The sequence below is a fragment of the Scardinius erythrophthalmus genome, assembly GCF_964197995.2.
Source record: "Scardinius erythrophthalmus genome assembly, chromosome: 4".
NCBI lineage: Eukaryota > Metazoa > Chordata > Actinopteri > Cypriniformes > Leuciscidae > Scardinius > Scardinius erythrophthalmus.
In genome coordinates, this window is record NC_138224.1 from 12550342 (window position 1) to 12576457 (window position 26116).

Consider the following 26116-nt stretch of genomic DNA (forward strand, 5'->3'; position numbering starts at 1 on the left):
TCCATATGATTTTACTGTTTATTTTGACAAATGTTATGTATAAATACAATTATATAGTTAGGGATGCAGAAAAAAAGTACATTTGTTTATAAATATATTACAAAATATACACTTGACAAGGTAACAATGTGCAGTAACATTTCAATTTCACAGTGCTATAATGAATGCATCTATAAGTAAACAATATGTGGATTGAATGTGCATGTTGTGCATTAAAACACTACTCGGCACAAAAGGGACAAAACCAGGGAGACTCTTCAGGAGGGGTTTCTTCAAGCCATGATCACGAGACCATTGGGGATCCGCTAGGGACTTATCAGCAAAACATTGCAACATATTCAAACACGAAGAAAAGCAACTGGGAACTGTATAAACACACACACACACACAGAAAAAGGTATACAAGCCATCCAACACATGCGTTAATTTTAAGACATCAGAACATTTCCACTACCCCGTCTCTCGCGTTTTTAAACGCAAAAACGCGTAGAGTAAGATAAGCTGAGATAAACGTTTGATCATTTGTTCTGTTAATCATTTACATTAGGTTAGTCAGTCTGATTATGTATGCTGTGCTCAAGTTCAAGCAATTCCAAGTTCTGCGACAGTCTGTAGTCTAGCTGTAAAAACAAAAAGTTATCTACAAAATAGTGATGGTCGCTTTCGAAACGTTGCTTTATGGAGCTTCGAAACCTTCTCGAATATTTTGTTCCGAATCAGCGCGTATTGAACTGGTCAAGTTGCAAAAAAATAAATATGTTATGGAAAACATCTCAAAAACCATCCAAAACACACAAACATTCAATTTTTCCTAAACAAAAGCAGCGAGGTTACTTGTCGACCTCACCAAAATGTCGGCGCAGCCAGGACCCAGGAGGAGGCCACGTGACGCAAATGCGCCGACTCTCTGCTCGATGATCCTGCCTCTTGAAGCTCTCTGCTGCCATCTTTGAGAATATTACGAAAAATAAGATGAATCTATTTGTGAAATACATTTTACTTGCATCAATCTCTTCTTCACAAAATGTCCGATGTGTTTGTTCTTTAGACCATAAATACAAAAAAACATTCCCCTTTCAAGTAATTCTCGTGATTGCCCGTATCGAAGGGCGTATTTGCATTAATGCACCGCCATTTACAATACAGTAACAGCACCGCCAGCAGTTTTAGTCCAACAGTTTCGGGACGCGAGTTTGTAAATATGACAAGTGAGTGAGTTACAATGTAAAAATGAAAGACAGCACATCGGGTCCTATCTTAGTGAGTATCGATCTTATTGCGCTTTTTATGTCGATTCTAATTTTGAATTATGAGACATTAATGAGAAAAGGTGCAACATCAGATCTCGACACTAAGCTGCTCATCGAGTAGTCATAGGCGGGTTTGAGACCACGACAGCCGAAACCAAACGGGATGCTTTTTACGTTCATATAGTGACTGAATAATTGAATAATCAATAAACACACACATTGTGGTGCTTAAGTTAACAAGGGCCAATAATAACCATAATATATGTATCGCACAAGAGCAGCGGAACTGGCAAGGTTATAACAGAACCAGATGCATATATTATCGTTTTTCTCAACTCAAAAAAGTCGATACATTTCAGATATGACATTGGAAGTATCGCAGACAGTGCATATTTGTCAAAAGCTAACACTTTCTGGTCACTATAACTGAAACAACTTTAAATAAAAATTTTCCCCCTATAATGAACTCGAGTGAGATGTCGACTGGGAATCGAAGTTTCTCGAGGATTATTTTGTTGTCTTGTTTTTGTTTTTCTTCTTCTTCTTTTAGACACATAACGATTCAGAAATGCCATTCACAAGGCCTCCCTTACACAAATGCACGTGATAGTGCAGCAATGCACTGAAAGTGTATTTAAATCTACCAGAAATGACAAATTAAAACTGAATATGATAAGACATTTTAGCAGGGCAGTTTTCCACGAGGGTGAGTACAGTGTGTTGATTTTAAATAGCATATATAAATATACAGGCTTATACGCGGTATTTTCATAATGTGACTGTCGACCAATAATACATTTAAAGAAACTACAGTTTTACGAAGAAACGATTTTGAAAGTAATTGAATTGTTTTTAAGTACCCTAAAAGGTAGAAAATGCTTTAGTTGCGATTATAAGCTATAATAACGTATTTTATTTATGTAATAAATGTTAGCCTACTTTATAGTAGCCTATACTGTGTAGTGTGCGATGCATCTGTAAAAAAAAATGTATGTTTCATCATCAATTCCACATTTTTAAAGGTTTATACTAATTTATACATTTTTCCTGTTCAAGACGATCTCACTTTTCCTGACATTTTATATTGTGGTATCACAGTTAGTCCAGTAGGTGGCGGTATGTATCGACTCTGACCGCCGTGGATTAACAGCAGAAGGAATAAACGTAACCCTCCATTTTCTCTTCTAGTGCCCTTCGCTTGTGCACTAGCGCCATGAGTAGCGCACTTGATGACTCAAAGACAACAGACGCAAGTATGGACCACGAACTTTACACTGTACAGAGTCCCTCCGAGGACATTAAGGATGGCCCAGATCATGCAGAATTCATTTATAAGAGTGAGTAGCGATTAATGGTATGCATTTAAAGTCCCGTTGCATTTAATTAACTGTCCAATTTTAGCAGTTTAGCATTGAGCTGGCCACGTAAATTGGATGCATGTATTATACAAATCACGTGTCTCACCGATATTAATATCTGCATGTGTCTTAATGTGTATGTGCATCAAGTGTCAAATGAAGAATTTGTTAGATTCGTGAAGTTGCGTGTGACCAACGACTCACTTTTCACTGGAAAGAGAAATTCTTCAACTCTGGCTTATAGGTAAAACAATAAAACCAACACACATGCATAACCATTCAAGTCTTTGCACCAAGAAATAAGTATACAGTAGATGTTTATGCCAGCAGCCTGCAACAATCAGTGTTTAAAATATGCATTTGTAATCTGTGCTATAGGGCCATCTTGAAAGAACTGGGTCTGCAAAGGGAAATTTCTGCCAGCCAGGCAAGGAGGAAATGGGAAAACCTAAAGATGAAGTATAAGGTATACGCTAATGCCATGTTATGAGTGTTCAGCGGTTCTCAATCCTTTTATACAGGCCCCCAGCACTGTGCATTTTAAATATTGCCCATATGTAGCACACCTGATGCAACTTAGAAACTCGTCATGATGAAGACCTTTCAATCTTCAGACAGTGCTCTGCATATATATATATATATATATATATATATATATATATATATATATATATATATATATATACGGGCACATATACACACACACACATAGAATTACCTAAATTACATTTAAATATTAAACAACAGAATGTCATTCAATTTAAGGATCACAAACAATATGTAATAAATATCTAAATAACTATTTGAAAAGTATGGTAATAGGATAAATGTATTATATACCTAAACATAACATTTAGTTCATTTTGTGTGCAATTTTAATTAATGACATTTTAATATTTCACATCAGAATGTCATTACATTTAAGAATGACAAATGATATATTTATATAATAAAAATCATGAATGTATGAATGTATGTATATACATACACATAACATGAAAGTTACACACAAAATTACATTTTAATAAATAAAAACATCAGAATGTAATTTTGATTAAATGTATATATTCATATTCTGTTTAATAATTATTTACACACATAAGTAAACATCATACTGTGTAATCACACTCTACACCCCTAATCTGCATGATCTTGCACTCTCCTGCTCACAAACTGTGTCTGTGTGCCTTGTGTGTATCAGGAAATGAAGAATCCCCCACCTGGCGTCTCAGTGAACCCCACTAACTGGCCGTGGTTCTCCCTCATGGATGACGCCATGGAGGGAAGACTCGCGGGAAGCGAAGTCACCGTAGACACTTCTTCTGTGGGCGATGACAGCGAGTATCGGCCGAACAACACCACGCGCAGGAGGAGCAAGAGGGCGCGTGAGCCGAACAGAAGCGAGATCGAGTTGTTTGTCGAAGAGGATGACATGATGTCTGAGGAAATGGGGCGAGACAGGGCAGATCTAGACAGAGACAGAGATGAGATGGAGCACGAGAGGGCCATCCTGGAGAGCGACAAAGCCGCTATTGAATACGAGAGGATGGTCCTGGAGCGGGAGAAGATGGTTTTAGACCGAGAAAGAGCAGGAGTGGAGCGAGAACTTGCAGCACTGGACCGAGACAGGGCGTCCCTAGAGAGGGAGAAAGCCGCTGTGGAGAGAGATAGGGCCTCTGTGGAGTACATACGAGCTCAGCTGGAAAAGGAAAGAGCGATTCTTGACAGAGAGAGGGCAAAGCTTGAGCGAGAGCGTGCCGTCCTTGAGCAGCAGCGTGGGATGGAAAAGGGGGAGCAGACGGCTAATCTGAACGACAATTCAGAAGGAACTGATACCTCTATTCCCTTAGTGATGGAACCGGCCTCCTTAGAGAGGAGGCAAAAATTCCTCAACCTCTTTGAAAAGCTCATTGAGAACTTCTAAAATAGAACTAATTGTTCTGAACGGGACCCATTATGTAAATGTCATTATTTTTGTACACCTTCTGTTTGAAGTAAAACCGTTTACTGTTGCCGGAAGTGGATTGTTCTGTTACAGTGATTGATTTTGTAATGTTAGTAGCTATTGTTTAAAAGAGCACTTTGAAGCGCTAAGTGTCAGTTTAATGCCTTTGAAGACTTTACAAGCTAACAATGAAAACGTTGAGCCACCTCTGTTTTGGAGAGGTCATCAGAAATCTTTATTCAGGTGTGATTATTTCTATTCACAACACACAATGCTGAGCTAATATTTCCCCCCATTCCCCCCAATCATTCTCAAACCCCTCAGCCAATACAACAGATTTCATTTTGAAGGCCACTGATCATAACAACAGTTTGAGTTGCGATATACCAAAATATTGTTGTTCTTGTAAAAAAAAAAAAAAAAATCAGCTTACATATATTTATATTACAGTACAGACTTTACAACAAATTCATTGATATAATGCTTTTATTGCATTAGTCAAATTTACCTTTCAAGAAGTTCAGTGAGCACCAGCTTCAATTAGTTTATGCTAATTATGATAAACATTTGTTAAATTCTATATGAATATTAACAATATTTCATTTACAAAACAAACCTATTTAAACAATTTGGGCTGGCTATTGCAGCTAGCCCCAGTACAGCACACAAAATGAAGGTTTTTGTCGTGTTCAGATTTGCATTTGTAAATTAATGACATCTTGTTTTCCAGTATTTGATAAATAAAAAACTTTCAGAGTTATGCATGGATGTTTCTCTAAAACATGTATGGGTGTTTGAGACGTCATTAATCCAGATACGACTACAAACCTACATTATGAAAAGTATGTACTGTGTAAAAAGGTAGAAACACAAGCAGCGTAGAGTTGGAAGTGTCCACCAGAACTCCTGTGAGAGTGTAGGTTTATGTATTTATGCCAACCTCCTTTAAAGACAGCCATTCATATCCAAGTGTTTGCTTGGGCCCAAAAAAAAAAAGAAAAAAAAAAGAGAGGTACGCACAGAGGAGTTTTGATGCATGTGGATACGTGTGAGTTTTGTATGTGTGCATTTGAGTGTGCGTTTTTCCGGCTTAAAAAAGGGTACCAATGGGGATACGTGGCAAACATATGTAGGCCTGTGGGGTTCTGCTGAGGTTGATGGGATTACCGTCCAGGCGAACGTCCTCTAGAGCGTTGCGGATGTAATTTAAGTCATGTGGATTGCAGAAGGTGTCCTCGTGCATCATCTGGATATTGTTATTCTGAATGATAAGACAGAACGTTTTAGATGTACCATGCAAGTACATACATTTGTATGTATTTTTTATTTATTTAATGTTTACATTTTGGGTGATAATTCATAATTTTACTATAGTAAAGATGTCAATATTAATTAAAGAGCACTATGCGGATCACCAAAAAGACTGACAATAAATGTAATGCTTGGTTTAGGTTATTATTTTCTCTGCCATTCATAATAACCTCAGCAAATTTACTAATGTTCTCAAATAGCGTAATTTCTAAATGTAAACTGCCTCCTTTAAATTAGAACATATACATAAATGTTAATATTTCAGTTAGGTGGCAAGTGCCATAGATGTCCACAGTGTGGCACTAGTGAGGTGGGAGTACAGGTACCTGTAGGTGCAGGGAGCGCAGACTGTCAGGCAAAGGAACTGGGATGTGGTCTATGTTGTTGTCAGTCAAGTAAAGGTAAAGTAGCCCTGGCATGTCCTGAAAACAGAAAACACGAGTTGATGACAATCTTGTCAAACAAAATTAGCTAAGGTACATTCAACACCTCTTGGAATGAGCAATAGCAGCCCTTCCCGTAGGGACCAGGCCATCATCAGCTTTTCTGCTGTCTGCTTTTTGTCTAATTTAAACTCAATGTAAGCTGTTCCCTCAGGTCTCCTTGTACAACAGAAGGCTATTACAAGTTCACACCATATGCAAGAAAGCACAGCAAAGAATGTGCTAAAGGCTATGCTTTATTAAACCTTTTTCACATGCTGACTCTTACTGCTTCTCTCACCTTGAAAGCTTCTCTCTGGATGCCAGTGTTGCCCAGCTGGTTGTGACAGGCATCAATAAGAATCATAGAGGGTGGCAGAGCAGGAAGTTGTCTAATACTGTTCTCTCGTAATATCAACTCTTCCAGAGCAGGGAGGCCAAAGAAAGCATCATCATCAATCCTGGAAATGCCGTTGCTAGTCAGGTCGATCCTCTTTAATTTATCTTCATGACAACAAAAGACAAAACGCCATTGAGTAAAATGTATGAAAATATCAAATTCACATTTTAGCATTAAACTAAATAAATAAAATGTTGCTAATGTTATCAGTTCAGGCTATGAAATTCGAATTAAACTATATATTCAACTAGAAAACTGTAGGGAGGTGCTTAAATTTATAAGTTTTTGTCCATTTTGATTTCATTTTGACATTAAAACAGATTGTTTTTTCCCATTAATGAAACACATACTCAAGTTGGCGAAGTCAGACTTGCTGATCCTGGCAATTTTATTGTAGCGGGCATAGAAATGAGTGGTTTCTTTGGCAAGGGGAGGAACACGGTCCAGCTTCAGGTCATCACAGTACACAGATCTGACCAGACAGGTGCACAGCATACAGGTGGCCATACCTTACCACCAAACCAGCAGGTGGTATTCAGAAGACAAACACAAAGACATATTAAAACAGAAGCTGTACTGATGCATATCCAGCAGCAGCCTGATTGGATGCACAAGTACACACTTTTGTCTCAGTCATTAAGAGACTGCAAAGCCACAATGTCTGACAAAGTCACATGAGCATGTGCTGCATACAGTACGTAGGGATCCTACTCCTGAAGGGCAACCTAAGTGCAGGATATTAGCTCCATCCTCGATTAAACACACCTGAACTAATCAAGGTCTTCAGGATCAAAACAAACTTCCAGGCAAGTATTTTGGAGCTAAACTCTGCAGGAAGGTGGCCTTCTAGGAGGAGGATTGTATCTCTGGTAAACAACAGAACTTCATCAGTTAACACTATATACAAGTGAAATACTGACCTTTTGTATCTGTGTCAATATCTGTGTCAATATCAGGTAACCCTGACCCTATATCACCCCCAGTCCCCTCCTGGGGAGTGGTCAGGGTAGTTAGGAGTATCTCCTCCTCTTGTTAAACACAATAACATTAAGGTGTTAGAAGACAGATTAGCACATGAACAGATGAACAATGGAACATGACTGACAGTGAGTAATAATGACATTGAGAAGTTATAATGCATTATTATTGTTATAATGAACACACAGTTAACCAATATCAGCCAGTTACATGCGTTTCCCAGTGGGAATAACATTTGTAAAAAATGCTAGCCTTGATGAGTGCAACAATAAGTTCAATAGTGATCATAATTCTTCTTAATCTGGTCTAAACTATCCTTGATAAAAAAAAGAGCCCTAACAACTGTTGTATTTCTGACATAAATCTAAGTCATAGAAGTGCAAGGTATTGATATCATTGTACTGACCTTCATACAGGTCAGGAATGAATATGTCAGTGGTGACGTCTGGGGCCTCAGTCCCCCCAGAGTCTCCTGACTCCAAAGAGACCGAAGGCTCCTCAGTCTCTTCAGGGATGCCAGACTCTTCAAACCATTCAATGGGCTCAGGCTTTCCAGAGACCTCAGGAACCCCAGAGATCCCAGGGTCTCCAGACACTTCAGCCACCCCAGAGATCCCAGGCTCTCCAGACCCCTCAGGCACCCCAGAGGCCCCAGGCTCTCCTGATACCTCTGGTACCCCAGAGGCCCCAGGCTCTCCTGATACCTCTGGTACCCCAGAGGCCCCAGGCTCTCCTGATACCTCAGGTACCCCAGAGGCCCCAGGCTCTTCTGACACCTCAGGTAGCCCAGACTCTCCTGACTCCTCAGGTACCCCAGACACCCCAGATTCTCCTGACACCTCAAGTTCTCCAGAGGCCAAAGGCTCTCCTGACTCCTCAGGTACCCCAGAGGCCTCAGATTCTCCTGACTCCTCAGCCACCCCAGAGATCCCAGGCTCTCCAGACACCTCAGGCACCCCAGAGGCCCCAGGCTCTCCTGATACCTCTGGTACCCCAGAGGCCCCAGGCTCTCCTGATACCTCTGGTAACCCAGAGGCTCCAGACACCCAATATATTCCAGACTCCCCAAAATCCCCAGAGGCCTCGTGTGGACGGGTTTCAGGCATCAGGTGGAGCTCCTCCTCTTGTAAGAGACAAGGTGGGGTGGCAAAAAGGAAATTAGCGTCCTCAACAGCAGATGATAGATAACAGCATGACAACAATGCTGGCAATGATGATGAGGTAGCCATTTTGGACCAAGATTTTAACCAATACAAAAAGATAAATGGTTGTGAATTACAGATCATGGTTACTTGCTTTAAAACATTTAGGACATCCCTCCCCACTGCGGTCTAACAGGTATAGACCATACATTGGACACCACCTCACCCACATAAAGAAATACTATGCTGAAGTAATCAAGAACCCCCTTAAGCTACACTAACAAAAAAGTGTGCAATAATTGTACCTTTAGGGGAACAACAGCTTCTCGCAGGCGGAGTACCATTGAAGGGACATATTTGTAACTTATTTACCCCTAAAAGATTCACAGTAGTGCCTTAAAGTTACATATTACTATTCCTAAAGTACTAATATGCACCTTTTATGCGTAGATAAGGTACAAGGTTGCCAAAGGTACAGAGGTTATACCTTAAAGGATACTGCCCCAATGACAACCTGTTGTACCCTTAAAGATTCTATTTTTGCACATTTCTTTCTCACAGCGTAAATATATCAAGTAAACCAAAGTCCTAAGTACTGACCTCTACCTGAGATCAATATTATGCCTGAACCAGAAAGCCCAGAGACTCCAGAAACATGGTCCCCTGAGTCCACAGAACCCGAAATGTCACCAGAGGGCCCAGAACCTCCAGAGCCCAAAGGCTCTCCAGAACCAGAAGCTTTGATATCGAGCAAGTCTCCAGAGGCTCCAGAGCCCAAGTCACCCGAACCCGAAATGTCCCCAGAAATCTGAAGGATGTCAATGGGCGTCAGACGAAGCTCCTCCTCTTGTTCAAGACAAGGTTAGGTGTTAGAACAGTTATTAGAATTAGAATTACACTTAGAACCATATGGACTCGTTCAGTAAAGACTATGAGTGATTTACTGGTTATGATGCACATAAAAAGCATAAGAATGATGCACATAAAAAGTTCAAGAATTATTAAAACTCATTTAACCAATCGGATTGCCAGTTAAATGGAACAACAGCATGAAATTGTTGGAAGGCTAGTCATGACTATTAGTAGTGTGTGCACTTAGACATGCATTGTACAAACCTCCCTGAGCACTTGGGCCCATCAGAGTCCCTGACTCCCCAGAGCCTGATGGAATAAGCTGAGGCTTAATGGGTAATTCCTCGTGGTCAATCTCCGCAACTGTCCTCCGTTTTTCATGCTCCACATTCTCCTCCTCCCTCTCTTCTTCCTCTTCAAATGAGGCACCATTTGAAGGATCAATGTCCTCATCAGGACCCAAGGTGTCAATCTCTATCTGCAAGAATAATTCAGGTCAGTACACAATACTCATTTTTGTCATATTACAAACCAAAACATGGCTTTCTCAGACGGCCGATGATTTAAAGCACTGACAGAAAGTGTGGTGTCAAAAGACTGCTGTAGAATATAATTATCTCAATCTGTTAAGGTACCCAATACTGCTCCTGTAGGGACACCTTTCTGCAGAGTCTAGCTCCAACTCGAATTAAACACAACTGAATGTGCTAATCAAGGTCTTAAGGAGCTGAAGTCTGCATGACGTTGGCCCTCCATGAGCTGGATTGGACACCCTTTAGCTATACCGAATTGATTCACACCTCATATTGTTTTAAAACTGAGTACTTCTGTGTCCTACTAAAGCATAAAGTCTTGCAGACACATTTGATTGTAAGAGAAACAATTCCAAGGTTCAGTAAGAGGTGTGACTCAGCAGAAGGCTGTCCCTTTGAAAGACTAATGGGCTTTTCACTGGGTATTTGACCTATTCAATCAAAGCTTTCAAATCCACCCTCTTCCATACAATTGCTAATTGTTGTAAGGTGTGAGACAAATTACAGGTCATACTGATGTGCTGATTTTTTAAAAATCTATTCTATTCATAAAAAAAAAAAATTCTCTGCATATGTTGTGATGTTGACCAATTCTCTCTCTTTTTGTATTTGATTCCGCTACAATCCAGAGTGGGGAGCTGTGAAACCATTCACAGTCTCATCTGCAAACAGCTGCTATTCTCTAGAAATGGTCCTTGTGGAACCAAGACATACATGGTAGCAGAAAAATCTATATTTCTGCACTTTTTCTTTCCAAAGTGTTGTATTAACTCCAGAGACGCATCTCGTTTGTCTCAGAGTGTGGTCAACTTGAACATACTAAAACGAGATAAAAAAATAACAAAATTAAACTATAGAGCAGTAAAATGCAATACACTATTAATTCAGCGTGTGTGAAGACAAATGGCCAAAACCTACTCATGATGAGAGCCCGTAAAACAATAAGTCTTAGGGAGGCCTTGGTTAGAATATGCTTGCTTTTCATACACCAAACTAGTAAAACATGCAAAGCCAAAGGCTAAAAGGATGGCTAAAATAAATCAAATGTGTATAGCAATAAACAGTGACATTGACTCATTTCAAAAACCAGGATGCATGAGAGCTTTCTGGAACCGCAACCAAAATCTTTTCTACAACAGTCAGGCATGTGACTCACAAGCTTGTGCTGACATTGATTTTGTTCTTTACTGAAGCAATAAAGAGAAAGGGTAGACAAAAGATGATTTTATGAGGGAATTTACATTGTGTAAGTGTTGTGTAAGTTTGAAAGAAAAAAAAATCTGTTTTGTTGAAATTTAGCAGTGCAACGATTTGTTTTATCCTGTTACAGGTTAGTAAGGGGTCATTAGGTTAAACTGAAAGCTGGGAACGAAGATGATGGTGCAATATAGGAAAAAGTAAGCATTTATTAGGCATAGATGTAACTACTAGCAACTTTTTGACAGCAACTCTTGTGAGAGTGTAAAATACACATTATTTGTTCTTGTTCATACATGAATTTACACAGACAAAGGCAGAAAGGCAAGCACCATAGAAACCTACAAGCACTCTTACATGTATAAGTAACCTCAACTTAATACTGCATAAAAAAGAAGAAACGTACCCCAAGAGCCAGACTGAAAGAGTCTTAAGATTCACTCAAGTTATGTAAGATAATTTTTTTATCAGTTTATTTACATTAAACAGTTTTACCAGCAATCTAAATCAACTACTGTTCTGAAACTGTATTTCTTAGTAATAATAAAAAAAAACTTTCCACATGGTGAGAAACAACAAATATTCCCCAAAAAGTATGAAACATTCATAATATCCTGAAGAGCTGAAAACTAAAGCACATTACACAATGAAAATGTGTTGTAACTCACACGTGTGCTTTTGGTTGTGGGTTTAGTTTAACTTCATAACATTCACATCAGGATCAAGTTAAGTTTTTTGGCTTCGATGTGATTCTTCTAAAAACCCATATTGGCTTGTGCCAGTCAAGCATAGTTTTATCTTTCTTCCATGCCGAAGATGATTAACTGGTCGTTGTTTTCATCGTTATATCGTATTTATTACTGAATAAATGTCTTCATATCTGTAGCTTAACTTCTGTCCAACTGCATTGACCAGTTTAATGGCCGGAAATGTTGTAACATCAACATTTAATTTAATAAAGCATGTAAAGATGGGTAAAATTAAGCATTATAATACCAGATATTCACAAATTCATGTTCTTGACTAAAATATCCCTTTAAAATTAAAATATTTTCTCTATGGATGCTGATACAAAAGTAATTTTGGGAATGACAACCAAATAGTCAGTAAGCATTAGCAAATTTAGATGCTCTGAGCAACTATTGATGATGCAAATGTGCATCCAGCAAAAAAAGGCCACTTAAGTGAAATAATGACATGCCAGTATGACTGTGTTGTACAACTATTGATTATAAGTGAACTTCAGTTCTGTAAAAATGCCAGTGTCTGCCTCTCATTCAACAAGGTTGTGCCAGTGGAAAATTCAGTGAAGAACATTTCACGTTCAACAACATCTGGTCTGGCCATTATACAGATGATATGTTGTGTAAGAGAAGTATTTGTTATATTATAGAAAGAAATATAAATCAGTCTGACACACTGAACTTTGCTGCACCAATATGCCTCTGTCCATGAGTAGTTCTTTAAACAAAATACATTGAAGTACAAGAACAAAAAACAATCTTTAAATGCAAATGAAGTATATCACAAATTGAGTTTGTATCGTTAAAAGGCAATTTACTGAAAATGATGGTTCTTATGAAGAAGACGGGACTAAAATTAGTATGCACAGCCGAAAAGCCATCTGTAATCAGAGAGGATGAGTAAATACAGGCCAACATGCCCTCGATGACCGACCCTGAAGCACAGCAGCTGGGTTAAAACCAGTTCCTAAATGAAAATCATAAACCAAAGACTGACATAGCTGGATACGATTATCCCCAGGAACATTTGGACCAGCAGAGCAAATGAAAAGTTGTCAAACACCCTGAAGCAAAACTTCTGCAATACATTCCTGCATGACAATTAGAACTGAGTCCAATGCGTGAGCATTAGCCAAATCAACAGGGTGGAGGAAACTAATGAATATGCAAAGAGAGGAATCGTAATCAGGATCCATATATAAATAAGACTTGATACAAAACTCTTATATGCAACATGTAATTGAAAATAAGACTTGCTTCAGGTTAAGGTGCTAATGCAAAGCCCATTTATGCTGCAGAATAGCTGCAAAATAGGGTCAACCCAAAATCTCAGTTATTGAGGTCACAGCCATGAGCATATTAACATATCATGATAATTTATGAAACCTTGAATGACTCTCTTACCTGTGTTTCATCAATTTCATCGTAATAGTCATAGAAATCGCCATCCACATTTTGGTCCACGTTGTTGTTGTCATAGTTGTCTAGTTCTGCTTGTCGGGCGTATCTGGGGGGAGAGGCTGCCACCACACACAGGACCAGGAGTCCCCACATCAACCTCAGCGTTACCATCTTCCTGCTACACAGAGTCAGATTGATTAATGTCTAGTGAGATCTTAAAATGCTCATGTAGAGGAGCAACAATAGAGAAGTAAACAGGGTACATGTCCATAGATAGATATGACAGTAAAGATCCAATCCACTTTAGATTTCCAATCAGTAGTTTTATTGTTACCGCCATTGCATTTACAGTCTCTGCATAGTTTTGTGGCCAAAGGAATAAAGACAAATGAGCTTTGTAAGGTTGGAGAAGTGTTCATTAACAGGGTGCAGACAGCCTGTAATACTGAAATATAAGCCTCTAAAGTCTTTAGCTCACTTACAAGGGCCAAGAAGCCAGCGCCTAACCCGGCGGCCATCTTGAATCCACTCAGTGACTGCTTTGTGTGTTGAAAGGTCAGAGGTGAGATGGCTGACATCATACAGGTTTCTTTTTAAACATAATTATGACACATATACTGTAGCATTTTTTTTTTGTGGGTGAAAAAAAATAACACACATTGTGGAAAAAAGTTTACTCATAAAAGTTTTTTTAGTTCTTTATATCTTTGAGTAAAGGTTCTATATGGTTCCATAAAGAACCCCCTGAAACATTTAAGAATGTGGGTAAATTATCTATCGCAAATTCATGCTAATGGAAAGACAATAAAACATGGTTGTTTTCACATTGTTCAATTTACAGCTAGTCATCAGCTGGCCCAGAGAGAATCTGCAGACCTTTTTTTCCATCTTCTGTACTGATTTTGGTCGAAGAGATGAGTTCTGTGAGAGACGATTCTACATGGCCCTATAGTTCTTAACAAACAATGACCAAAACTCTAAAAGTTTAATGGTGTCTATGATAAAGATTTGTGAAATATTTAACTGAAGTATTATCAGTTCTCATATACTTTCTCATATTCATCTACTTAATCTCAATCCCACATGTATTGCTTTGTATTCATTCTCATGTTTAATATATAACCTATAATGTTATTTTTTCTCTAAAAGAATGATAAGAGGCTCAGAGGAAAGCAATGACCAACTGGAGTGGAAGAAGAGAAGGGTGCACTTGATGGGCAGACCAAGTTCTGGTCCTCAGGGTGAGACGGAGAGAACGAACCAAGAGAAAGAAAGAGAGGGAGAACTCTTACAGAGCCCCTTTATGAGTGTCTGACTCTACACTCAAGTTCGAAATTCCACCGAGGTTTGTGGACAGCATGGCAGTGAGTTACTATCTCTCTCTCTCTCTCTCTCTCTCTCTCTCTCTCTCTCTCTCTCTCTCTCTCTCTCTCTCTCTCTCTCTCTCTCTCTCTTCATGCACACACATCCATGTAACTCAGTGAAAGGCTATTTTAGGGCATAGCTGCTCTCTAGAAACCGCTGCATTTTTAAACATAAATCAGTTCCCTGTGGGCTTCTGACAGCCAATCAACACATGCCATCGCATCACATCATGAATAGATATTAAATAGTGGTGATATCGAAAAAAATAGTTCAGTTTGTATCTATGAAAGAAAAATCGTCTCTCATTAAAGCTGTAGTGTACCAATGCCTGACAGCTTCAACAGGAAAATGCTCAAAGAGGGACTATACTGAACACAGAGCACACTCTCCTTTTTACACACTCCCGGCAGTGTTTGCAGTGTGAGTATGTGTGTTAGAACTAACTATCCCTATGTTGTTTTTGGCTCTACCCAACAGCATTCCTCATGCTCATTGATTCTACTATTTCTTTTTCTAGTGGTGCAGCCAATATCGGCAAATTTATGACTTTTTATCTCCCAATAAGTCAAAATGCAAAAATATACAAGCTCTGTAGCTTAAGTAAACACATATTAGTGACATATCTTATCTGTTTAGTAACCCTGGCAATTTCTGTTATAACTTATCAGATTTGAAGGTTTAAAACAGGAAGTTTCTGTAATACGGCCTTTGACCTTAAACACATTAACAATGTATAAGACATCAACAGTCTGTAACAGTATTTACAGCTCTTCATCACATTTTCTGCAAATACTCTTAGATTTGTAAAGCGTAACAAAATCAACTATCCTCTTAAAATCAATCAGAAACATCATCACACCCAAAATGAACCCCAAAAAAAACAAGGAATGGAAAACTGACGAATATAAAGAACACACATGAATTGCCATCATTGCCACACAGGTCACCTGTTCGCCCACTTTAAACTGTTCTAAATCACTGTCAATATTATAAGAATATTCGTGAAGATCATGGAGAATAGAAGTATTATATCATCAAGCCAGCAATCCAAGTCTCAGTAAAGTAGGTTGTGTGTATTTTAATTTTTGTGGCTTTGCAAATGTGCATTATTGTTACAAGAATTACAAATAGATTTCATAATAAATACCATGGAGTGCACCCGTATATTATATCATAAAGCCAGTCATATACGAGACAAAAAATCAATAAAAACCAATGAAAGCCTCAGTAGAGTCACTGAGGTACCAAGTGGCAAGTATCACTGAGGCTCAGAAGCAGAAGGGGAAGCCCTTGTGTCCGATCCCTGCTCTAAAGCACAGCACCAGCATTTAGACGAACATACAGAAGAACCCTTACCTCTTTCTCCTCCTTTCCCAAATGGTCCTGTTCTTCAGATCGGACAGGCAGAGGGTTGGTGGGCCTGGCCAATGGCAACAGGTCACTCACAGTGAGAATGCGAGTGTGTATCTGTATGTGGATGCTTCTGGGTGTGTGACGTGTTAGTGTGCACACACTCCCAGACCTGTGTGCCCTACCTACCTGTGTGTGTGAAGGTAAGAAATGAGACTGAGAAAAGGGAGAAATTGAGTTTTGGTCACATCTACAGCAGCGCCCACCCCATACCACACTGCAACACACACACACACACACACACACACACTGAACAGACACAAAATTTGCACGCTGACAGACCCCCAACTGCGAAAATCCTTTAATCCCTTACAACCATCTTTCTTTTTTGTTTCCGAAAGAGACATATTAGTTATTCAGTCCTAACTATGAGATATTTGTCTTCCTTTTCCTGAGGTGAGCGTAAGGCATACTCTGCTTTCATGTAGGGATCTGCAGGGCCCCAGCTCACAATGGGCCCTCTGTAAGGCTCCTCTGTTAGTGCAATGCTGAGAAGAGTAAAGACCTCCATTCTGCTCTGCGCCAGGACTCGGTGATACAACTCAGACCTCTGCTTAATACCTAGATGCATCACACTGCAGAAAACCTGCTAACCTATTAGGAAGTGGCATACGGTGGGATGTTATTACAGGCCTCAATCTCTTTTTCCATACTAATTCTCTTTTTTGGCGACTCTGTAATCATATTTCTTGTTGAGTCACATGAAATCCAATATTAGTCCGTTAAGGACTGGGACTGTCAAGCAAGTCAAATTAATAGCAAATGGCACATACTGCATTTTGTTTCAGTCTCACTGACACGTTTAACCACTAATCTTGCTTTGTTTGATTAATTGTGACGTTTAACGGGTGGGTAAACATATCTACTATTTGCAGCCTGTTTTATATAGATGAGCTTTAAGAGGCACCAGAAGAAGTGCTTAGCTGAACCATATGGCATGCACCAGTAGCCATGCAAACCCACTGAGCAGCGCCAAGCAAATCCATTTACTTGCACGATCAATTTGAGCAGCACAGGCCTGCACTGTGTAGTGGGGGATTTAATGTAACACAGTAAGTTATGTCTAAAGTCAACGTAACTGATGCAACCATATATATGCATTAGGCTTGCAGTATAAATGCAGCCATTGCTTCAACTGATATACTGTGCACTCACTGTTGTTCTTCCTCTCTGTCAGATATGTATAAATAATTCAAAGAAAGTGTTCACATTTTTTGTTGTACATTCAAAGGGGTTTGAAAATCTTATTAAACAAACCATTTTCAAAGACTGGAATTGCTTTTTGCTGACACTAAATGTTTAGCAAAAGCTAAAACTGGGTGCTTGTTGAAATAAAGTCTAAACACAAGTTACATTTTTGTAGATGAATACACTGTTTGTGAATTATAGCTTCCTTTATGAGGTTGCCTGATTGGCTGCTCTACTTGATTTGGACCCTTCAGGTCCTTGTTCTCAAAGCTCTATGAGTTTTCAGTAACCAAAATCTTTTTATGAATACATGTATATAAAATGAGTCAGTGCAGAGACAATGTTGGACCATTGAAAGCGGTTTAATCAGGAACATCAAACAAAAGTTATCTCATCTTAGATTTTTCCTTTTGTCAATCCTAATTCCTGTCATTTTTCTGCAAAGAATGATAAATGAAAACATGAAAAATAATTGTCACATTTGTGCGTTGAAAAAGAATATTCACATTATTTTATACCCTAGAAGAAAATAAATCTTAAAATCAATCTAGAAGGTTCACTGGTAGTACCATTGTCAATTTACACTGTATTTATATATTAATAATCAGAATGTAACACTACAATTAATGACAGTGAATAAATCTGAAGTGCTCAATCTATAAAATTAATGTCACTATATCAATTGAATATTGAAATATTGATTGTACAAAGACGTAATGAAATATTTAAAAAAGTAGAAGTAAACTTATGTCAGAACATGTCAATCGCTACAACAGAGGCAATAAACAATTGTGATTTCTAAAGTTTCTCAAATTTCAAACTTCTGTTGGTGCTGTTACTGAGAGTTACCATGCATTCAATAAAATACAATAAACCACCACTATGTACTAAGTTCACTACCAGAAAATTTGGCTCCATAATCAGACCACAACTCATCTGTCCAAAAACACCCCAGAATTGTGTGGTGAGGTAAAATATTTGGGGTAATGGTACACCTGCTAAGATCGATTTGTTTGAAATAAAAATAACACAGGATGGGGAAATGACATTACATGCAAATGAGGACAATTATATTTAGGAGCTTGCTAGTTTCCCATATGCATGGAATTAAGGAAGGCACAGTGGTTTTCAAATACAGCCATGAGAAACCATTCGCAAATGCACATATGAACCTTATGGATCTCAACCCTGCTGAAAAGACCAGAACAGGAGACCCACAGAATATCTCATATTTTGGAATTTGGATACTGGTATCCCCACCCAGCTTTTTAACTAGCTTAACTAGATGTGCTTTCTTGGACAAAAGCTCCACCAGAAAGATCATGCTAGTTAAAAAGTTGTATCAGCTTAGTTTCACTGGCCCACTAGCTAGACCAGCACTAGTACAGTACAAAAAAGCATGAGTCAATCTGGATTAGCATGGAAATTCATTCCAGTCTTGGCTGGTCTTTTCAGCAGTGTATAGATTTCAATATTTTACTGACTTTCCAAAAATATAGTCCTTTATTGGACTCTTTTCTAGTGTTTTAGTTTACATGCATTTTCAGTTCTGGTAGATGAAATGGACAGGAGTATCTAGATGGTCTGGCACCTTCATATGACAATAGCCCTGAGGAGACGGAAACACATCATCAGCTCTCGTGGAATGGGGGGTTTGATCTCATTACCATCAAGGCGAAGGTAACGGAGACGTGGGCCGTTCTCATCAAGGTAATCATCAAGTGCACCAGGTGGACAGATGTCAGAGCTATTCACACCTATGAAAATGACAGAATACAGTATCTCATGGTCAAAATGAAGTTACAAGTTTCAGATACTTGTAGTTTTTTGTCCACACCAAAGTATGAACTGTGATACTTTTGAGACGTGTCTGTATAAATGAATTCCTAAATGTTTTAGAGAGAAAAAAAAGAGTTATGGACTTACTCTTGATCTTATTGTGATCCAGATGCAGGTGCTCCAGGCCAGAAGAGATAACGGGCACTTCTGTGAGCTGGTTGTAAGAAAGCTGTAGATCCAGGATGCTGGAAAGGTTAAACACGTTTTTTGGGATACCTCCATTAGCCAGCTTATTGCGGTTGAGCCTGAGAGACGCCACTTTCGGAAGACCCTTGAAGTACTCAACCGGAATCTTCTCAATGTTGTTGCCATCCAAAAAGATCTGTGTAGTTGTGGGTGGTAGGCCAAGGGGCATGCTGTTTAGCTGATTCTTTGCTAAATTTATCTGGATCAAGTTGTTGAGGCCTTTCAGACTGACCTCAGTCACTGCATCATCCTGAAGCTTGTTGTTTTGCAGATCCAGCAAAGTGAGACGGTCCATCCCAGAGAAGACACCGGCTGGGATCTTTGAGATTCTGTTTCGAGACAGCCGTAACTGCTCTAATTTGACAGGCAGAGGAGATGGAATGGAAGTCAGCAAGTTGTCTTCCATGTAAAGGTGTACAAGGTTAGACAAATCCTTAAGAGCATCAACCCCCAAGCCTTCACTTGTGATTTTGTTGCGGTTAAGGTTGATCCACCTAAGTTGTGTGGCATTGCGCAGAGCATCGGTTGAGAGGACATCAATGAGATTGTTCTGGAGGTACAGGTACCAGGTATAGGGAGGGATGACAGGAATGCGTTTCAGACCCTTGTTGTCACAGTAGACAGCGTTAGGGAAGTTTGGAGGGCAGTGGCACTCTTTAGGACATGCCTGGAGCTGAGAGACCATGTGCTCGTAGGGAACTTCATCAGAGCGGACTTGGCTGGCCAAAACTAGGGCCACAAATGCAATCATGAGCCACTCCATGGTTAGGTTTAACCTAGGAAAACATAGAGACAGAAAAGAAGTAGCAAAATTAGCTGTTACCAATATTAAAACTATATAACTCTTAGAGATAAAATTAGAGACTTAATTTTAGTTCTAAACAGGACTGTCACTAAAGTTCACAGGACTTGGTTAAAAAATGTAATGGGTTTCTCCCTTCAATGAGTTGCCCTCCTTGTCACAAGGTCTGAAATAATGTTCCTAGCTGTCCACCGCCACACAAACCACCCTACATTTACCTCAGGTTCTTTCTAAGTGGATAAACTCATTGACAAAAAAAATTAGGAACATCCTCTAGTTAAGATAATCATTTCCTGTGTCTTCATCTTTTAAGTGGTAATCCTCTTAAACTCAGAATATGCTGCCAGGTCAGCCTTAATTGACTTAAGCCTGGCGTAGTGCTACTCATCTCCATTCAGAAGACAGTTACCTCTTGGACTCTGGGAAACATAAGGCTTCAGGTATGTGCATGTCTGACTACTTCTAGAGAGAACAAGGTATAACAATCATGGCAATTTAACAACACCTGGCCCTCATGTTGCAATGAGGACACCTACACATTAGGCATCCGTTGGCCAGGTTCAATTTGTTGTATTCCCATTTGACAGTTAAACATTTATATCTGTCAAAAGCATGTTTGAACTTTGTCTAATGTGTATTATGGTTTTCCCTCAGAAGTTTCTTTGCTGACATCCACATATTTCTCTTGGCTTAAATTTATCATGTAAGGATAAAAGAAACAGCAAACAGAGAGAGAAAGCTCAAGAAATAATATGTTAACACGTATTCATAGCTGAGCTTTCTTTCTCATCTGGTATTGGTTTACATTTTTGGTTCTGAGCTCTATAATCGACTGTCTGGAGATCATTTTCTGTGGGCAGCGTTCTCACACTAAACCAGAGGGGATCAAAGGGAAGCTCTGGATATCTAGTGAACAGGTCAGGTGAAACCAGCTTCACCTGTAAAGATCTCTAAAAAGTAAGAAAAATATTTTTAAATCATGACCTCCAAACTGGCTTTGCAGGAAAAACAGCTGATATCTTTAGTACCCTAAATTAAGCAGAATACCTCTATGTTAAACCAAGACAAAATAAACACAAAGCCATTAAGATTAATGCAGATGTAAAAATGACTCATAGCTCACAGTATGCATTTATGGAGGACAGAGGCTTTCTCCTATAGGGTAGAAGAAACTGACAATATCCTTCCCAAAATATTTCTAATGCACAGAATCATTGCACAAATGCTATGCTAGAGACCTACCTTTGTCTTCTTGGGGCTCTTCTACTGTATCTTTTGCTGTGGGTACAGATGTCTCAACTGAGCTATTTTGCCATCTCCTGCCCCTATTTGTAGTGTCAATGATATCTCATGATCCCTTCACAGACAGACACACTGGACACAACCTTAGCCAATCATAGGCTCTCGAGATCAAGAGTCATAATCCTTTGGGCACGAACACTGGCGTGTTGGTCAAAGGAAGACATGAGCCTTGGCCCAGTTATAATTAGGCTAATACAGGCCTATATATTACGTTGGATTCTTCATCCTTTTCTTCATCGCCCCTCACAACACCACCTGTCTCCTGTCTTTTGAGTAAACAAATGTCTCGATCAGATCTATCTATCTATCTATCTATCTATCTATCTATCTATCTATCTATCTATCTATCTATCTATCTATCTATCTATCTATCTATCTATCTATCTATCTATCTATCTATCTACTGTATCTACTGTATCTATCTATCTATCTATCTATCTATCTATCTATCTATCTATCTATCTACTGTATCTACTGTATCTATCTATCTATCTATCTATCTATCTATCTATCTATCTATCTATCTATCTATCTATCTATCTATCTATCTATCTATCTATCTATCTATCTATCTATCTTCATGAGGACTCCCAGTTTGACTGGTAAATGACATTTGGCCCACCTTATTTTTGTAGATGCCAACAGTTGCAAAATCAGTAATGAAAAAATTCTGAGATCACCAAAACAACTGAGCTGAGATTTTTGTCCCCACGGGAGCACTAGTCTGGATTTAGAGGCGGATTTGTAGTTGGCACAGGTAGCCACATATGGTGTCGTTGTTTGACTGCCAAGTGCTGATTACTTCTCAATTCCAATGACGACAACAACACCTTGTCATTGTAATCCGCTGCAATGGGCTCCTCCAGTTGAGACCATTTGTAATCCAGTCTATTAGCATCTCGTGTCAAGGATGGTGCAGCTCTAGAACCAGTGGTCTAAGGGCAAAGAGTACAAACACCAAACTAATCCAATTACAGAATTTAAAACCTATTATTCACAGGAATGTAAAAGAGCTCTAAACACAGAGTGTCAGGACACGACAAGAGGTCATTCTTGGGGCAGCAATTTGTATCTAGCTGCAAGATGTTTAAGTCAAATTACTCTGTACGTTGGATATCTGTTAAACTTTATTTCAAAGATGACTTCAATACAAGCATACAAACTGTGCAATATCAATATACATCTAATACATAATTTCAATTGGGAAATTTTCTATACTCTATGAGTCTCTGAAACCAAGATCACACTACAAGACTAAACCTTGTCGTCACCCTTTCAAGTTTGTGACTAGTCTGCGACAAAAGCACCAGATCATAGCAGGTGCCAACTCTTTTAGTGTCTGCACCTGTGAGACTAGACACGGCTTACAAATTTCAGACTGGATTTTCTAATCACCCAGTCTTCAGGTAAGTGCATTGTCTTGACTCGTGCGAGAGAAGCAATGGGCAACAGCCAATGAAATCATGTTTGTGATTTTTGAGCCTTTTTCAAAACTGACCCCTTAAATGTGCACAGGGAAACTTTCTGACCTGTAATGTCTTGCTTTGTCTTGAGTAGCAGGGATTAATTAATCACATCCGTTGCCTATGATCAAATCAGTCACAACTGCATTGTGCTAAGTGCTTATGCTACCTGTGCTAATGCTAATTGTTAAATATTTGAGAATATCCTCATGACAGCTCACTTCACTCACCAACACTTTTTGAAATCTGAGACTGTTAAACAACATTTGAACACCTTTGTGTTTAATTATTACCTTTAGTAAAATCATTTACAAGCATATTTGACTAGAACAAGGATACAATTCATCAAAGATGTTAAAAAGAAATGATGCCTGAGATATGACAACATGGTCAAGACAACTGTGGCACATTATGCTTCTCCTAAAAAGAAACACATGCTCTCATTTAATTTCCTGTTTGGGGCATTTTGTCTCAGGCAGTTATGTTACAACAAAATGCTGCACTTTCTTTGATATAAATATTATTCAGAAAGAGCATCACTTAACTAAAAGACAATTAAAGTTGAAATAATTAATTGCACATTTTAACAATGTTGCTTACACAAGCAACATCTGAGACTTTCCTTAAACATACTGTGCTGTGCTGGAATCTGGTACAGTGATGACAGATATATACAATAGTATTTTGATTTATACCATTTCAAAAAATACCAAGGTGCTATCATGGTTACTTTTTTTGCCATTTTTATTAGTATTACACAAGCCATTTCAATGTTAGCTCAGTGAATACCACTACATAAGAAATACATATACATTTCAAGTTTGTGAGCCTGTAGATGATGGTTATAAAAAAATAGTTAAAGTTAAAGGTTACACTTTATTTTTTACTTTATTTTATTTTGACATTCTGTTGACTATTAGTAACATTGCACCTATGTGTCAACTAACTCTCAGAGTATTAGTTCAGTATTAGTAGACTGTTAGGTGTTAAGGTAATGGTTAGTAGAATAAGTTGGCACGTACTTGCAAAGTTACTTATAATTAGTAGAATGTCTGTTGGTGGACCATCACATTAAGTGTTGGCAGATGCTAAGCAGACAGTCTACTAATACTCTAATGAGAGTTAATTGACATGTAGGTGAAACGTTACTATTAGTCAACAGAATGTTTAAAGGGGACCATCAAAATAAAGTGTTACCCAATTAAATGAAATTATATGAAATTCATTATTTTATATGAAGATCTGCAGCAGAGGTGCAGAGAAACATATAAAAATAAGGAAAATATTACGCAAATAAGTTTAAAATAACTCAATACTCCACAACAGAAAAACCATGAACCCCCTATACCCATCACCCACTTCCTTATTGCATCACCACCACATATAAGAACAAAAAAAAATATGAAAACATTACCTGCTCATCTCAGTCATAGAGCTGATTTTGGTTTGTGCAGGTGGAAGCAAAAGTGTCTGTTTCTGTTTTTGGGGAGGCAGTCAATCTCTTGGTCCGCCTGCTTTCCTCTCCAGTTTGAGTCTAGTCTGCAGTTTCTCCCTCTTTCTTTCTGGTCCGGACATGCATCAGAAGACACAGCCTTATTAGATTACTATTGTTTGCAGTGTAACGTCCCCAAGGCCAAACCTTTGACATCAGCTGGTGAGGTTGAAAAAGGGGGTGTGTGAATGTTTGACAGATATGTCTGGAGTTGTCTTTCTGCAAGCGTGCATTGGGAACTTATTTCTAGCACAGCACTTTCTTCTCTTTTCTTACTCTCTTCTCTTTGTACAGTAAGGGTATGTGGAGTCTCGGGAGGTGGGGGCTCGTAGCCCTTGCAGCCAAACACGCAGGTGGACATTCGAGACATTTAAGTCTTTCTTTTCAATAGACATATCTCATCTCCATCACTCACAACTTTGAGGGATCATATACCCCATTAAACTAGGCCCCCCTGGGCAATGCACATCATCAAGCTGTCATTTTGCACTGATGGAGACTCGTCCCAACCTGTGAAAGGTGGAATTAAGCTGGAATGCAAAAAACGGGTGAAATTACAATGATGTTCGAGGGTTAATCCAGCACTCTTGCTATATCCCAGTAGGTCTCTCTCTCTCCTTGAGTTGTGCATAGCTTCACAATGAATGAAAGGGCAGTGTGTAGTAACCAGGCGACATCTGTTTCAACATCTGGATCCTATTGTAGACATTTCAAGATGGAGAAGAGAAAAGTGGGATATAGGAGGTCTTTTATTTGGGTAGGACACTAATTAAAGTCCCATTGCATAAGTGAAAAGGGAGTAAAACTTTGTCCTATTGAAAGCATGCTATTGTCTTAAATAAAAGAGGATTCATGATTTCTGTTCTTAAGTATTTGGGACCATCAAATCTCACACATTCCCACACAATCAAAGCACACATGCACTTTCAGATGTTTGGTCATGCCCAAAACGCTCTGCAAAAGTAGTGTTTTTTTTTCCTTTACACCAGCAATGTTTAATTCACGAATAAATTCTTTTGAGTTCGATCTTTTCAATTAATTGGCTCAACTGTTTCACAAAATCAATCTGAACGATTCAATAATCGCCCTTACCTGTTTAGGGCTGCATTTCCCAAAAGCATTGTAAGCCGAAGTAGATTGTAGTAACTATTGGCACCAATGGTCTTTAGGATCTCCTTTTAAGAAATGTAACCCAGAGCAATTCTTAAGCCAATGTCTCATTAAAATAACTTGATTTGGTTTTGGTGACTCAAAACATTTCTTTAAACAAACTGTTTGAAAGAACCAATTCATGGAAATAAGCCAGACTTACCATCACACTTTACAGATATTATGCAGCTTCTCAATATTTAAAGTAGCGATTATTGTAGAAGAAAAAAGGCAGAGTCCTGGTTCTGTCCATTTGATTTTATGTAGGCAAATCTGAATGCAAGCTTGCAATTGAATGTAAGAAAAGGGTAGGGTTTAAGTGGACAAAATGACTGGTGATCATTTGTATTAAAAATATATGAATAAATTAATTATACAATAATTACAC

General features: G+C 38.8%; 3 protein-coding genes across 10 annotated transcripts; 1 reads left to right on the forward strand and 2 right to left on the reverse strand.

Annotated features, from left to right (window-relative positions):
• Positions 1-939: 939 nt before the first annotated feature.
• Positions 940-5621, forward strand: LOC308689818 (uncharacterized protein). Of its 6 annotated transcripts, none has more exons than XM_081363840.1 (6): positions 940-1260; positions 1801-1956; positions 2439-2587; positions 2759-2852; positions 2987-3074; positions 3810-5621. In XM_081363840.1, the coding sequence occupies exons 3-6, from the start codon at positions 2464-2466 to the stop codon at positions 4530-4532; spliced, it is 1029 nt and encodes a 342-aa protein (XP_081219966.1). In that variant the 5' UTR covers positions 940-1260; positions 1801-1956; positions 2439-2463; the 3' UTR covers positions 4533-5621. The 6 variants fall into 6 exon arrangements, with proteins under 6 accessions (XP_081219966.1, XP_081219968.1, XP_081219965.1 ...); XM_081363841.1 differs by having other exon boundaries at positions 1134-1208; XM_081363842.1 differs by having other exon boundaries at positions 946-1956.
• Positions 5622-5643: 22 nt separating this feature from the next.
• On the reverse strand, positions 5644-13703 carry epyc (epiphycan; the record flags this gene model as incomplete). Its single annotated transcript, XM_081362634.1, has 9 exons — positions 5644-5814; positions 6191-6286; positions 6588-6790; positions 7037-7195; positions 7607-7714; positions 8071-8787; positions 9407-9652; positions 9923-10136; positions 13536-13703. The coding sequence occupies 9 exons, from the start codon at positions 13701-13703 to the stop codon at positions 5644-5646; spliced, it is 2082 nt and encodes a 693-aa protein (XP_081218760.1).
• Positions 13704-17844: 4141 nt separating this feature from the next.
• kera (keratocan) lies at positions 17845-24610 on the reverse strand. 3 transcript variants are annotated; one of them, XM_081363171.1, is made up of 3 exons: positions 24502-24610; positions 19422-20296; positions 17845-19252 (listed from the first exon to the last, which is right to left on the reverse strand). In XM_081363171.1, exons 1-3 carry the CDS (start codon positions 24516-24518, stop codon positions 19089-19091), a joined length of 1056 nt encoding a protein of 351 aa, XP_081219297.1. In that variant the 5' UTR covers positions 24519-24610; the 3' UTR covers positions 17845-19088. The 3 variants fall into 3 exon arrangements, with proteins under 3 accessions (XP_081219297.1, XP_081219296.1, XP_081219298.1); XM_081363170.1 differs by lacking the exon at positions 24502-24610 and adding an exon at positions 22455-22561; XM_081363172.1 differs by lacking the exon at positions 24502-24610 and adding an exon at positions 21565-21617.
• Positions 24611-26116: the final 1506 nt, after the last annotated feature.

Bases quoted from the DNA above. Each gene is read 5' to 3' on its own strand.
- LOC308689818 (XM_081363840.1), top strand. From the start codon at position 2,464: ATGAGTAGCGCACTTGATGACTCAAAGACAACAGACGCAAGTATGGAC. The intron at 2,588-2,758 runs GTGAGTAGCGAT...ATGTGCATCAAG, and splicing joins TGCAGAATTCATTTATAAGA to TGTCAAATGAAGAATTTGTT. The intron at 2,853-2,986 runs GTAAAACAATAA...TCTGTGCTATAG, and splicing joins TCTTCAACTCTGGCTTATAG to GGCCATCTTGAAAGAACTGG.
- kera (XM_081363170.1), bottom strand. From the start codon at position 22,522: ATGCTAATAGACTGGATTACAAATGGTCTCAACTGGAGGAGCCCATTG. The intron at 20,297-22,454 runs GTGTTGTTGTCG...ATGTTTTCCTAG, and splicing joins CAGCGGATTACAATGACAAG to GTTAAACCTAACCATGGAGT. The intron at 19,253-19,421 runs GTAAGTCCATAA...TCATTTTCATAG, and splicing joins GGATCACAATAAGATCAAGA to GTGTGAATAGCTCTGACATC.